This window comes from Phycodurus eques, chromosome 8 (genome assembly GCF_024500275.1).
Source record: "Phycodurus eques isolate BA_2022a chromosome 8, UOR_Pequ_1.1, whole genome shotgun sequence".
NCBI classification, from domain to species: Eukaryota; Metazoa; Chordata; class Actinopteri; order Syngnathiformes; family Syngnathidae; genus Phycodurus; species Phycodurus eques.
The window spans coordinates 30,026,863-30,041,398 of record NC_084532.1 but is presented as its reverse complement, the minus strand read 5'-3'; the positions used below and the strand labels follow the sequence as shown (position 1 = coordinate 30,041,398).

At 44.2% G+C, this 14,536-nt stretch overlaps 1 protein-coding gene across 1 annotated transcript; it reads right to left on the bottom strand.

Annotated features, from left to right (window-relative positions):
- Nucleotides 1-669: 669 nt before the first annotated feature.
- rad54l (RAD54 like) lies at nt 670-13,846 on the bottom strand. Its single transcript, XM_061683030.1, has 17 exons — nt 13,644-13,846; nt 9,774-9,854; nt 8,917-9,033; nt 8,776-8,836; nt 8,491-8,626; nt 7,543-7,612; nt 7,147-7,435; nt 6,719-6,843; nt 6,503-6,653; nt 5,963-6,089; nt 5,809-5,883; nt 5,011-5,141; nt 4,334-4,444; nt 4,048-4,250; nt 3,046-3,225; nt 2,795-2,958; nt 670-945 (listed from the first exon to the last, which is right to left on the bottom strand). Exons 1-17 carry the CDS (start codon nt 13,752-13,754, stop codon nt 735-737), a joined length of 2,343 nt encoding a protein of 780 aa, XP_061539014.1. The 5' UTR covers nt 13,755-13,846; the 3' UTR covers nt 670-734.
- Nucleotides 13,847-14,536: the final 690 nt, after the last annotated feature.

Below are 14,536 nucleotides of genomic sequence, written 5' to 3'. Positions count from 1 at the left end.
ATTTTTGGGGGAGACCGCAATGATTTAATGGCATTTCCATTCATTTCAATGAGGAAAGATCATTTGAGATACAAGTGTCTTAAGTTCCGGTATGCGCACATCTTTTCACCACCATCTCATTTTGACACAAGTAGTGCTTTGTCACCATCTTGTGGCATCTATGGGCAATTCATGTGGATTTTTGGCTGGGCCCCTATCAACCGCCAGGAATGAAGGTTCACTGTTATTTTGATGAGCTTTTCGTATTTTATCGGCTGCTCCGTGATTTGATGAGACAACTTTGTCTTCATAAACCACCCTTGAAACATGGCTTTTCTCCGGGTGTTCCGGTTTCCTCCCACATCCCAAAAACATGCAAGGTAGGTTAATCGAAGACTTTAAATCGCCCGTAGGTGTGAATGTGAGCGCGAACGGTTGTTTGTTTGTATGTGCCCTGCGATGGGCTGGCGACCAGTTCACGGTGTAGCCCGCCTATCGCCCGAAGATAGCTGGGATAGGCTCCAGCACGCCCGCGACCCGCGTGAGGAGAAGCGGAACGGAAGATGAATGAATGAATAATTCTTGTTTCATTTGATTGTGGCGTGACGAATGCAGCTGGTGTCAATAGAAGTTTGCATAATAGAAGTACTGCACTTTACATGTTTACCTGTATGTTAAAACAAACACGGATTTTATTTTTTAGTTTTGATAGAAAAAAACAACAACAACAAAAAACAAGCGGAAATAAATACGTGTCATACGAGGGCCCTCTGGTCGTCGTGGGAGCGCTGGTGGAAGACGAAGGAGACGGCGAGGTCGGCGGCGCCCCAGCAGGCCTTCAACACTTGGTCCCTGAGGCCCTTCTTGTCCCAGCAGTGGTGCCACTGGGAAAGGTCACTGGTGCAGTCCGACTCGGCGGCGGGGGGGCGCGCTTGGATGCCGTTGACGCAGCGCCGACAGCGGAATCTGCGAGGTCATTTCAAGTCATGTATGCTTTTTTTTTTTTTTTTTTTTTTTTAAACATAGCCTGTTTCATCATGAATGCTCCATTTATGTGTTGCTGCTCCGCGAGTGGTAAAGTAGTAGTTTGACAGTTTATAGTAACTGTGACATATGTGCTAATTTCTGGTTCACATTATACGTTTGCATCAAGACTTACTGCAATTTCTTGTGTATAATGCACATTTTTCCCCTCCAAAAATTATCAAACGTCAATGGTGCGCATTATACACAGGTATAGGGGAAAATGAAAAAGACTTTCACATTTTATAAATGTATGCCGCCCTCTAGAGGTTATGAAAAAGCTGTAGCCTACACTTTCATTCCAATATGACAGTTGTACGTACAGTTGTGCTTATAAATTTGTGAAATATTGTTTCTGTTTGTTTTGTTTTTTTAAATACGACTGATGACTGAACAACAACCATCATTCATTTCTTTATGGTTGTGTTTTGTTTTATGACAATGCTTTTCTGAAACGCTCGACCGTTTAATTTGAATCCCTTTAAAATAAAATTTAATTTGTTTCGCTTAGTCCTTCATGTTTTCTTTAAAGAATTTCACACATCTTACAAATTCTGTCTGGATAATCAAACATAAGAGTAGAACTATGTTTTTTCCTCATTTACTAAATAAAAGTCGGGCTGTGAATTTCAAAATAAGAGGAAGTAAATAAAAAGAAAGTATTATGTGTTCAAATAAAGTGCTTAACTTCAGAATAATTATTTGAAAAAAACTAACAAAATACAGATAATACTTCATGTTTTCATCATATGGGTAGAAGCAAAATCATGCATCGTAAAAATGCATTATACATAGGTTGAAGGGTTTTCCAGAATTTTGAGGTCAACTTTTGGGGTGCGTATTATACATGGGTGCAAATTAGACACGAGAAATTGCAGTACGTTATCATATCGTTTGATTGAACATTTTTGTGTTTCATTATGCAACGTTTACTTCTTTTATTTTACATGTCAGTTTTACAGTAAACGTCAACTGGGAGTGACAAAGAAAGCTTGAAGAAAGCACACTTTGTCTCTTTTTGGGCAAACTGTAGGAGCGACTCTTTTCGTTTCCTCAATGATGTTATACGATAGTTCCCTATTTCTATGTAGCGGCACGGTGGGCGGCCGGTAAGCACACCCGCCTCACACTTCTGAGGTCCCGGGTTCAAATCCAGCCTCCCTGGTTGAAGTTTGCATGTTCTCCCCGTGCCTGCGTGTTGTTTTTTCCCGGTACTCCGGTTTCCTCCCACGTTCCCAAAACATGCACGGTAGGTTAACTGAAGACAAAACTGTCCGCAGGTGCAAATGGTTGTTTGTTTCGATGTCCACCGCGATTGGCTGGCGAGCCTAGTGAGGATAAGCGGTTCGGGAAACGGATGGTTTACATGTCCAGATTTACATTTCTTGTGAATATTTTTGAATGTCTAGAACAGATTTGGATTTACAATATTTTGTGTGGGAAATATTGCTTTGGTTTTTGTACAATTTGGTTTTGTTCAAGACATTTTTGGAAGAGATTAATGATGAAAACCAAGGTTCCATTGTATATTAAAATGGTCTCTATAGCGCGGGTCTCGAACGCATTATTGCCGATATTTGGGGGTTCACAGTGTGACAATTAGAGCTACTCGCTGACCCACCAGATGACGCGACTAGTTTTTATTTGATCTGAAACAGAAAAGGCAATGAACAGTATTATTTTACCTTGGCAGGGGTCTGATTATAAAGGGTTGTTGTTTTGGATGACGGCAACAAATTGCAATCATACATCCTCACAAGCTTTCGTAGCAAGCGGAAAAGCGTATTCTTACTTGTCGTGCGTGTCGCTGGCTGTCTCCCCGTTGAGCGCGAAGAGCTCGCGGAGTTCCCCCAGCGAGAAGTGTCGCTCCACGTCCTGCTCCTCGTCCACCACGCAGCTGCTGAGCGCCTTCTTGTGCGCCTGCCTCTGCAGGATCTTCTCCTCGATGGTGCCCGTCTGTGGGCGCACGGGCACAAAGACGTGGTGGGGTAAAAAAAAAAAAAAAAAAAAACTCAAGAGCGCGGCGGCGTCACGGTAACTCACAGAAAGCAGCCGGTAGACGTAGCAGGTCTTCTTCTGGCCGTCCCGCCACACGCGCGCCATGGCCTGCTCGTCGTTGGCCGGGTTCCAGTCGGGGTCGAACATCACTAGGCGGTTGGCGCCGATCAGGTTCAGGCCGCACCCGCCCGCCTTGCTGCTCAACATGAAGATGAACTCGAGGTTCTAAAACACACACACGAGGCCGTGGCCGCATAATGCAAAACGCCAAGACGGGCTGCTGAATCGCATCGGTGTTGCCATGAAGTAGCCCTTACACACATACACGACACACAATATAACAAAACTGCCAGGCATATATTCTTTATCCTCTGCGAAAAATGACAAAAATATTAGTGCAGCTTACTGAGGAGCTGTGACCGTCTCTATGTATATGTCGGTGTTATAGTGCCCCCAGGTGGCCGAGACGCACACACCAGAAGGAGCTGCACAATTGCCTTGAATTAATCATGATGCACACACTCTGTTCAATTCCTTATATTCTATTTGTTATCACTACATGCTCACATAAAGCACATTTCCTTGTTTAAAAAAACATTACAAACACTCGTGCTGTTTTTATTGGGAGGTTGTGAGTAACGGCATTTCCAGACAACTTTTGCTTTTTTTCAGCCTGTTGTGTGCGGACAAAATGTTGCGGTCACAAGTTTACATGAACTAATCGTGGGCATGGATGTGATATTAATTTTGGGCCTTTAGTGATTACAAAAAATAAATCAATAAATACCAAGATATACTGTATCTTTAATGATTTTTCAAAACAAGAATTTGTTGCACAACATTTCCTCTAACCCTCACAGCCTAATTATAACGACGAGCCTCATGTGAAGGTGGTTTGTTTGTGTGGAATAATTCGGACTACTGACGGCAGTTGTTGATCTAACACTGGGTTCATGATTGCGTACATGCTAGATACAAAAAAGTAGCTCTCAACCTACATTCCTATCCGTTCCTAAAAACATCCGTGTACTTCTGCCTCCAACTTACGTCCGGACTGTTGAATCTCTCCACAATCTTGGCCCTCTTCTTGATGGACATGGTGCCGTCCAGGCGTACGTAAGGGTACCTTCTGGAGTGGCACAGCTTCTCAAAGACGTCTAGCGTTTGCGTGTAGTTGGAGACCAGCACCACCTTATCGTCGGTGGTGCTCCTCGTCATGGCCAGGATCAAGTCCAGGAGCAACATTTTGCCTGGAACGAGAGGAGGCGCACCGCGTGGTGGGCGACGACGTTCCCTTCGGCGTCGCGGCTTCGGTGCACGTTGGGCTTCTTACCCGACAGTTGAGGCTCCGCACTTTTAACGGAGTAGCCGGCTGGAAAAAGATCCAGAGCGCCTTCAAATCCTTCCTCGCCCTTCACGCACTTGTCATAGATGAGCGCGGGGTCTGCCACGCAACAAAAGCAGACATGTTATCGATTAAGGAAAATAGCACTCTATAATATTGTACTTTATACAAACATACCGTAATGACATAAACAGAAAAATAAACGAAAGAGTTTTTGCCGCACTTTTTGCTTCGCTTCGATGGACATTGTGCTTTGTCTTGCGTGCGCACCTTGGCCCTTTTGGGGCAGCATAACAGACAAAAAGATCGACGTGGAAACGGTCACAACTCCTCACTAAGCTGCAATTCCATTAGTTGTTTGTTGCAGACGATAAAGAATATAAGCCGATGAGTATGATGAGAATACTGCTCGACACTATCTGACCTCCTTCCAAAGATAATAAACTGCAATCTCTTTCTCCATTAAAAGATTTGTTTGCTTTCCCCAAATTGAAGCGAGTCACATTTTTCCATAACAGTATATTTCTCGCAGAACAGAATTACGTGGAAAAGGCAGCTTTGATGGGCTGTGTGAAAACGGTTCAGGTGCAGGGCTATCTTTCAGTCCATCTGTCCAACTTCAGGAGAGAGAGAGAGAGAGCAAGCGAGAGTCCAAGAAATCTTACGATTGCACAGTTTCTTGAGCGAGGTGATGGACGACAGGGAGGAGACGCTGATCTTGCCCCCCTGCAGCGCCTCGACGGGTTTGGCCTGCCTCAGGAAGCGCTTGTAGAGCTCCGTCTGCAGCGGCGTCAGCCTGTCGGGGGACGCGTTGCCGCAGTTAGCACGCCGCCGCGGCGAGTGGAAGTAAGTCACGGTGGATGTGCAAGTCAGCAGTCTCGAGTCTTAACCTACGTACAAGTTTCTAGCAAGTCCCAAGTTACTGTTGAAAAAGAAAAAATCATTAAAAGAAAAACAAAACAAAAAATCATAAAAAGTCGTATGACTTTTTATGATTTTTTGTCAAGTGATACAATTTTTGTCAAGTGATACAATCTTGCTCAGTCACAAGTATCACCAATGCACTGCTATGCAAAGCGTTAGTGTTGGGTAAAATCGGAATGTTCCTATTTTATATTTGTCTAGTTCAAGTTCACGCTTGTTTAAAAAAATAAATCAGTCACCAGTTACTCAGTTTAATCTCATCTTGAGGCTTATTTTTACTGTCACGTTTAGATACACCGCACCGAGTATGCAAATTGTCGGCTGCCCGGCCTTTGGCCTGTTTTACTGCCGCTTCTCCTCTCTTCTCCCCCCTCCTCTTTTGCTCGGAGAGGGGGCGACGTGGCACAGCATGTTGAAAATGCAGATTTTCAATTGGAAACACAGGCAAGTCTCGTCAAGTCATATCGTTCAAGTCGAGCCGGTCATCCGTTTTAGCAAATCGAGTCCCTAGTCCTAAAATTGGAGTAAATTCCACCTACTTGCAGCAGACCACCTGCTCAATCTTCACAGGCAGATACTTGGACAGGATGTCGGACGTTCTCCTGATTAAACACCTGAGGACGCACAGCAGTTAAGAACACTTTCACCCCAAAGCAGAAAAGGGGGAGAGGAAAAAAAAAAAAAAAAAAAGACCCGTTGACGATGCTGATGAGCTCCTTGAGTTTGTCCTCTCCAGTCTGTCGGTCGTTGTCGCTGGCGTCGGCGTCGCGACCCTTCAGGATGGGCAGCTCAAATCGCTTCTTGAACTCCTGAGCCGTACCTGCGGTGACGCGAACAGCAGCGAACGCACTTTGAAGCCCGTCAGGTGGCGCTTTTGAGAAGTGAGGCGACCAACATGCATCCGTCTCATTCAACGCCAGCTCGCACATGAGGTGGAACATGATAGAAAATGCTTAGGAAAAAACACAATACACAATTTTTGGGAGGGAAATTCAGCCCCTGAATCTAGTTTCACTAAAGTCCGGTACACGTAAAGACAATCGGCCGTTTTTTGCTAGCGGGGTGGCCCGACTGAAGTATGTACTCTCTCTCGCTCTCTAATTTGAGAAAACACCTTGCGGTAAGCTCTCTCTCTCTCTCTCTCTCTTCCGGGAGAACTGTGTAAAAGCAATAACTAAGGCTCCTGATGCTTGGATTTTCCTGCACGGTATCCTCATGCGCGCCAGCGCTTACCCAGGATGCCGGCGTTTACAAAGTGCACCAGGCTGAAGTACTCCAGCAGGTCGTTCTGGATGGGCGTGCCCGATATCAGCACTCTCCTCTGGGCGCGCATGGCGTTAAGGGCCTGGTAAGTCCGATTGTCGGAGTTCTTGAGCCGATGGCCCTGCACGCGGCAAGCGTTAAACGCGTTTGTCGCGCCACACGCGTGCCTCATTGGTCGACAAATACCTCATCGCAGATGATGAGTCCGACTTGGCCTTTGTGCAGGACCTCGGCGTGCAGGCGGAACGTTTCGTAGGAGATGATGAGTATCGGTGTCGGCACGCGCAGCCCGCGCTGGGAAATGAAGTTCACTGGGAAAGAAGACAGACGCGCGGTAGAGATACGATACAGTGAGGCCGCAAAAAGTGAACCGTGACATAGCGAGAGACGTCCGGACTTTATACTACCGTACAAAAGGTGTAGGCACCTTTCAGTCCGCTTCATCCCTCATTGTTTTTTGGTCTCTGAAATTTGATTTTCACTGATGACCGAATAAATACTGCTATCGCTAATGCTGATATAGACTGTTTATTGATACATTGTCACTTTTTTGCTACAACGCTGCTGACTATTCCCGCTGTTTATTCGACAGAATTGCACGGTAAACGATTTACCAAGCTGCCGGTCGATGTCGTCCTTGGACCCTCCGTCGATGGCGACGGGCGTGACGCGAGCTCCCAGCCACTTGGCCACCTCGTTGTACCAGTTGCGCACCAGACTGGACGGCGACACCACGATGGCCTTGTCGATCTCGGGCTTGGCGTCGGGGCTCTGGCGCAGCAGCGTCCACACCAGGGCGACGCACTGCAGGGTCTTGCCCAGGCCCATCTCGTCGGCCATGATGCAGCCGAACGAGCCGGGGATGCGTCGTCCCGTCACGCAGTCCCACAGGAACTTGACGCCCTACGAACAGGATGTAAACATGGACGTCGCGCACTGAACACACTTCCTGCCTCGTAAAACCCGGTTGAAGATAAGATCATCTTTTCGTGGCTTTAGATGGAGTTTACCTCTCTCTGGTGAGGTCTGAGCACCTTCCCCAAGACGGGATCCAAAACCACGTGGACGGGAATTTTGTCCCTGGACAAGATGAAAAAGAGGTGATAATATGACAATAAAGTGAACACAATAAATCAGTGGTAAGTTTTTGGTTTGTTTTTTAACACTAAGTACCAGAAAAATAATGTAAAAATACTATTTTTAAAATGCTCACCAAGTAACACCATAATGACCAACATTAAAATACAATAACACATTAGGCCTGAGTGTTCATCAAAAACATGACATTTCTTGTAAGTCACTGTAACATTATTGCATTGTTTGAACATTAACACTTGAGCTTAAATATAGGGGAAAAAATAAAATAAAAAATGATTCAATGTAATTTCATATTGCACACAAAACTAAAATAATAATAATAATAGTACAAACGTTTTTAAACACAAACATTAAATCCAAATGGATTGGATTTAAATGCCACTAAACCTTACTTACAAATTTGACTGTACTGTACTTCGAGAAGAAAAAGTGTAGTTACATATAAAAAAAATGTTTAAAAAGTAAATGTAAACAGGTTATAAGCATAGCTACAAGCTTCATGTTTGACGGTATTTCATGTCTAAAATGTTGTAAATGTCTTTGTATTTAATTCATGGATTATTTCGCATAGTGTTACTTGTACCACACTTTTGACTCTCTAAAGCTCACCATTTCTGTAAATAGAGGGGTGCTAGCTGGCTAAAGCTAACTGTTTCGGTAAAATAAATGAGCTGTAGTCGTGTTAGCTTGCTAAAGGCAACGGTTTAGGTAAAAAAAGAGGTGCTTAGCGGCCATCTTTGCAGCTAATGCTAACCGTTTAGGTAAATGGAGGTGTTTGTAAACTAGAGATGCTAATGTCATGTTGGCTGGCTAACGCCATGGGTGCAACTCTGCATTCTGTGGCGTCACCGTGGTCCTACTTGTCGGTTTTGAGCTGCTCGTGGGCGCTCAGCGACTCGGGCTCAAACAGAACCAGGGCGTCCTCCGCAAACGGATCGTGGAGCGCCCGCCTCACTCCCGCTCGCTTCAGGCCCAACGTTCGGATGCCCAGCGGCCCTGCGGGGGGGAAGACGCCGACAATCGGCTCACGTTCGGAAGACAGCGCCGTTTATTTATTTGAAGTTTGAAGTATTTTAGTTCCTGGAACTAAAGGCTTCCAATTATATATGTTCAGGACTCCAAAGTTGTGGCGGGCAAAACCTCACCCGTGTAATTCGGGATGGGAACTTTAAAGGGCTTCGACAGAATCCGTCGAATAAATTCCTCCTGCGGAGAGAAAATGTTCATGAGGCGACGAGGCAGCCGGACTCGAAGCGTGCGCTCGAGTAAACGACACCAGGCCTCACATGTCGGTTGCCGTCGGGGCACACGGGACGGACGTTGAGCTGCGTCAGCGGAATCCTGAACGGAGACACGGGACTCGGCCGCAGCTCTGCTTGGCCACCTTTTAGCCTTTTTTCCCCCTGGGCACAACAACACAGCACATCTGTCACTCAGAAGATTTCATGTTGAGAGACTGAAATTCGGACGATTTGAACAAGTCTCGAAAAAAAATGAAGCGATTATCCAAAAAATGGTTGATTCATTTGATAATCGATTCATTGTTAATCAATTGTTGCACCTCTGATACACACCAGCATGCCGATCACAGAAAAGTTCTGATATGCATGTGTTTTTTGGAGATACTTGGCAAATAAAGATGATTCTGATAGTTTGCGCCATTTGCACAACGGTCTCAATTAAAGCCTCTCAACAGTAAATATTCTCAGAATTCTGTCGTCCTTCCCGAAAGCTGACTGATTATCTTTGTGTTTGATCAAAATAAGACGTTTACAAACACCTGGTTTTACTCATTTTTGCAAATTTTCTGACATTTTACGACCAAACCGCTAACTGAATCATAACCAATTTGAAATAATGTCTTGTTTTTGAATAAAGTGGGGGAAATTTTAAAAAAGGTAGTTTCAATCATCACAAAAAAAATAAAAATAAATCAAGCCACAGATGAATTACATTGACAGTATGAATGTTAATTACATTATTGGTAAAGTCATCCAAAAAAGAAAAAATACAAATACCAACTAGCTACTAAGTGTCATCCATCATGTTGACACAGATTGTTGCAATTTACAATGTAATCATGTTTTATTGGTGGTTTTATTTTACTTTCATAACTAAGTAAATGGCAAAAAAGGCAACTGACCGCCGGACACGTCCACTCTCCATCGTCCTCATCCTCGGCTTGCTTCCGTTTGGCGACCTGACTGGGAGCCAAACTCCTCCTCTGGATGGTGAAACATGGCAAACAAACAAAATATGTCATAAGGAGACTTTTGAAGGTAGGTAACATCACACCGTGTAACTTACCATGACCGCTCTTCTCTTTTCTAGCCGTCGTTTTTTTAAGCACAGCCCACGAGCTAGCTCGCTAGCATCATTGCCGGCATCAAATGCGATGAAATAAACGGCTGACTTGCTTTGTAACGGATTAGGAGACTTTTGTGGTCATTAACGTGTGGCTACACAAACCGCCAGCAGTGTACAGTCAAATTGTCTCATACTGCGCGCTAAACAACTACGGCAAAAGCGAAGGGGAAAATCAAACGTTCCGCGTTTAAACTTCATCAGACCGAAAATCTACACCAGCACAAACAAATATAAGCAAAAACCAAATATATGAAATAACAGGAAAATTAACGTTTGAATACAGACAAATGAGCCGGTGTTCAATAATGTCTTCATCATTGGCCGTTAAATCAACATGTAGTGAATGGTTCATCCGGCTAGACCCCCCTCTTCCAAAATCAAAATGGCACCGCCCCCCCACGTCGTAGCGTCTGACGTATTCAATAAATCAGGAAGTAGGAACAGACAAATCTAATCCGTAGATTATGCATTATATTGCATACTTTTTCAGTTTAGTGATTATTATCAATTAAATATTTAATGTCTTATTATTTTGATGATTATGATATAAGAGACACATGGGGAAAGATATGTATGTGTACGTATATAACCATTTTTTAAAATGTGTGCGTGTTTTCATGTGCTTGACTGGCGCAACATTAGCCGTTATCTTGAAAAAACGGCTGCTAGTGAAAGATATCCCCGCGAGGTCGTCAGGACCTGCGGTTCAAATCACTCATGAGTACGTTCACTGCGTAGTGCATGTTGTCATGCAGTCTCGGATCAATCGGTGTTTGGGTTCCGTTCGGATATTCAGTCAGGCAATACCCCCCGCGCCCTGAGATTGTGACACTCAGAGAAAGAGCGTGCTCCATTTTCAATAGCTTTACGAATGAACGTGTTGACTTTTGATTGGGATACGTCGGTACAGCCGCCATATTGAATGTGTCCCTTTTGCTTGTATCGAGTGGCACGCAACCAACAACGCTCTGAGTTTCCGAAGGTTCCTGGGTGCAGAGAGTGCGCCCGGAGTGAATTTCCCAACGCCCCCTGTTGATATATTGTGCGTTTGTTGTGTCGGTGCGAATAAGTGTAATGCAATTATATATTTATGAGGATATTTGGGTGTGTATCTATAATGGGAGGCATCAAACAAAAGTGGATGCAATGTTGTGTAAGCGTGCAGCCAGTAATTTCTATCAGTATGCAGTGTTTGCGCATTCTCGGCTCTTAAATTGTAGAGATGTTCCTCAATCCAGAAAAATGGACGGCATTTTATTTCCATTTTTTGTACCCAGAAATACTGAACGTGAATTTAGCGAAGGTCCACGAAAATCGCCTTTTTTAATTTAAATTTTGGTTCTTAAAAAGGTGAAAATGTTGCTCGATTTTGACGTCGAAAATGGCACGTTAATAAGATTCCGTAACGATAAAAAACTACATCCTTAATTCACTATTATTATTCTCGTTTTCGGAAAAGTTACAACTGAACACTATTTTTTGTCCCTTAAATCCGAAGTTCATTAAATCGCTGAAAGCGAGCGGCATGGCTGCGGCGTTAGCTCTGATAAATACAAAAGTCTGGAGTCCGGAACATGTTATTTTTGGTCCAGTAATATATTTTTGTCAAGCCTTTGGCAATGGATATGGAACTAGGAAGCGCACCAATTCCTCGCGACCCATGAAAGCGACTCACCTAAGATGAGTACTGTACGTCAACAATGTCACTATGACCAAGTTTCGATCAAATCTGAAACTTTCAAACATTTTCAAACTTTTTATTATTTACAATAACTTTGTACTGTACTGGGCATTTTAGGCCATGAAAAAAAATAATTTGTTACCGTACAGCAATACAGGGGAATATAGCCTCAAAACAAATGTGATTCAATGTCACGGACAATCGGCTATATCGGACGCCCCATTCGTCCGTTCTTTCGAGGGTCTGCTGTGTTGTATTTTGCAAGTAAAATCGTGGGTGTAAGCGCTGATACTTCATTCGACCCAGTATGGACCCTTTCCGAAAAATGTTAATATCATGAAAAATGTCCATAATAATTTAGTCCATAATTCCATTCAAAAAGTGAAACTTTCATAGATTATAGATTCAGGGCCCACAATTTAAACAATTTCCAGTATTTATTTATACATAATTTGGGGTTCCAGAGCATAAAACCCACGAAATCAGAAATTCAAAAAATGTGAATACTGTGAAGAAATCACTATTTACTTCTCAGTTTTTGTCGAAAAAAAAAGATATTAGGGTGACATGAAATCAATCAAAAGACGGTACTTTCAAAACGATATGTTAATCCTCAGTACTTGGTTGGGAATCCCTTTGCTTGAATCATTGCCCGGATGCGCCATGGCATTGAAGCCATCAGCCTGTGGCATTGCCTGGGAGTTCTGGAAGCCCAGATTTCTTCTTTGTTTTTGGGTCTGGTGCCCCTCTTGGTAATACCCCATCGATTCTCAGTGGGGTTTAGATCCGGTGAGTTGGCTGGCCAGTCAAGCACTGTGATGGCATGGGCATCAAACCAGGTTTCGGTGCTGGAAGATAAAATCTGCATCTCCGTACAGATCCTCAGCAGGAGGAATCACAAAGTCCTCTACAACATTCTGGTAGACTCTTGCGGTGACCTTGGAGTTTACCAACACCTGCACTGGACATTGCACCCCAAATTATGACTGACTGCAGATATTTCACACTGGACCTCAAGCAGCTTGGGCTCTGTTCTTCACTCGTCTTCCTCCAAAGCCTGGGACCTTGATTCCCGAATGAAAGGCACACTTTACATTCATCGGAAAAGAGGACCTCGGACCGCCGGCCGACAGTTCGGTCCTTCTTCTCCTTGGCCCAGTTGATACGCTTCCTACGTCGGCTCGGGCTCAGAAACGGCTCGACCGTTGTAGCGCAGCTGCCGCATGCTTCTGAATGTGTAATTACGCCCCTAAACAAGGTGGCAATACAGAGTAAATAACTCTTTAAACCAAGGACATGTCCAGCTGTTTAATGCCACTCCTAGCTGAAGTTTGCGGTCAAACTAAACACGGAACAAAGAGAATTCCCTGTTTTGTGTTGAAAACAACCACTTAGCTTTAAGTCCCTCTAGCTCAATGCTAACTAACAACGCAAAACGCATGAGACAGACTAACAAATAGCATCCGTGTGGCGGTCAAAACGGATATTTGAACACATCAACACACGTTGACATATCACGATGTTAATATATATCACAATATTCACCAGCATACATTCTTTATCCTCTGCAAAGAACGACTAAGAATGACTGTACTTTGAGTAGATGAGACCGTCTCCATGTGCAGTATCTGTATGTCTGTTATTATACTGCCCCCAGATTGCCAAGGCGCACACACCAGGAGCAGCACAACATCCATAGAATTGGAAGCAAAAAGTGTAGCTGAATGGCATTAATTCATTTCAGTGGGCACCACTGAACATGGATTTAGCAAATAAATCCTCAAACGGCTTTCCTCATTGACCACAACCACGAGCATGCTGGTGTCAGGTGACTGGTGACGAATCACATGACACGTGCATGTGACTCTCACTTCCTGGCACAGCTGCGCAAAAATAGAACATATACCAGAGCTTCTGCTTCCATGAAAGACTCAAAGCGAATTTCTCTCTGGGGTTGTCACGTACGTTTCCTTCCGCCGCCTCACATGTTGCTGACGTGATCGGCCATGGCGTTTCTCGAGTTCCACCGGTTGGTCCGGAGATGACAGAAAGGGCGGAGCTTGTCGAGCGCCGCATTCCACGTGTCGGCGTCGCGATCTCCCGGGTTGTCCGTGACGTCCAGGGTGAGTTTGCTCAGAGGAGGATGCGAGCTCAAGGCCTCGGCGAAGACCTGCAGGTCTGCTGGCTGAATGAAGTTGGCCCTGGTCAAAGACAACTCAATTTCATGAAAGGGAAAAAAAAAAAAAAAAAAAAAATCACATTCTATAATATTCTACTTTCTGAACACAGAGGATAGCCAAGTACATATAGCAGGTATCGGTATTGGGCCAATACCGGCCTTATTTCAAGCTATCGGGTCCTCGTGGAGGCTGCCGAGAATAGCCACTGATCCGTATGACAAAAAAAAAAAAAGAAATTTGACATTGAGTAAGTCGTCCTCGCCAGTAATTGGTGTTACGCTGTGGGGGTCTGACACATTGGCGAATCAACAAAGGCGTAAGAAAGAGAAAAAGGTCTTTGCCTCACAATTATCTGTCATTGTGTTAATTGAAATTGTATGCATCAACAGTACTGGTAGTATTGGTGAATACGAATACTGGTATCGGTCTGCAAAAAGTGGTATTGAGCATCCCTAACAAAAAACAACAGTATTGACATCATTAAATAAAATTTAATTTCTCCTTCAATGCACATTGTGGTGTGTGTACCTTGGCCACCTGGGGGCAGTATAAGACTGACATACAACTATACTGTACTTCTCTTGGATTCTCAGTGCGGCAGTCCTTCGCAGAGGATGACAAATATACACCTGCGAGTTTGTTATATTTCATGTCTATGCGTGTTGCTGCGCCCTTTGT

Excerpts from the sequence above, each read along its gene's own strand:
- rad54l (XM_061683030.1), bottom strand. The coding sequence starts at position 13,754 with ATGCGGCGCTCGACAAGCTCCGCCCTTTCTGTCATCTCCGGACCAACC. Across the intron at positions 8,837-8,916 it reads GCCCCGACGGCAACCGACAT|GAGGAATTTATTCGACGGAT; the intron begins GTGAGGCCTGGT and ends TTCTCTCCGCAG. Across the intron at positions 4,251-4,333 it reads TGCGGAGCCTCAACTGTCGG|GCAAAATGTTGCTCCTGGAC; the intron begins GTAAGAAGCCCA and ends CTCTCGTTCCAG.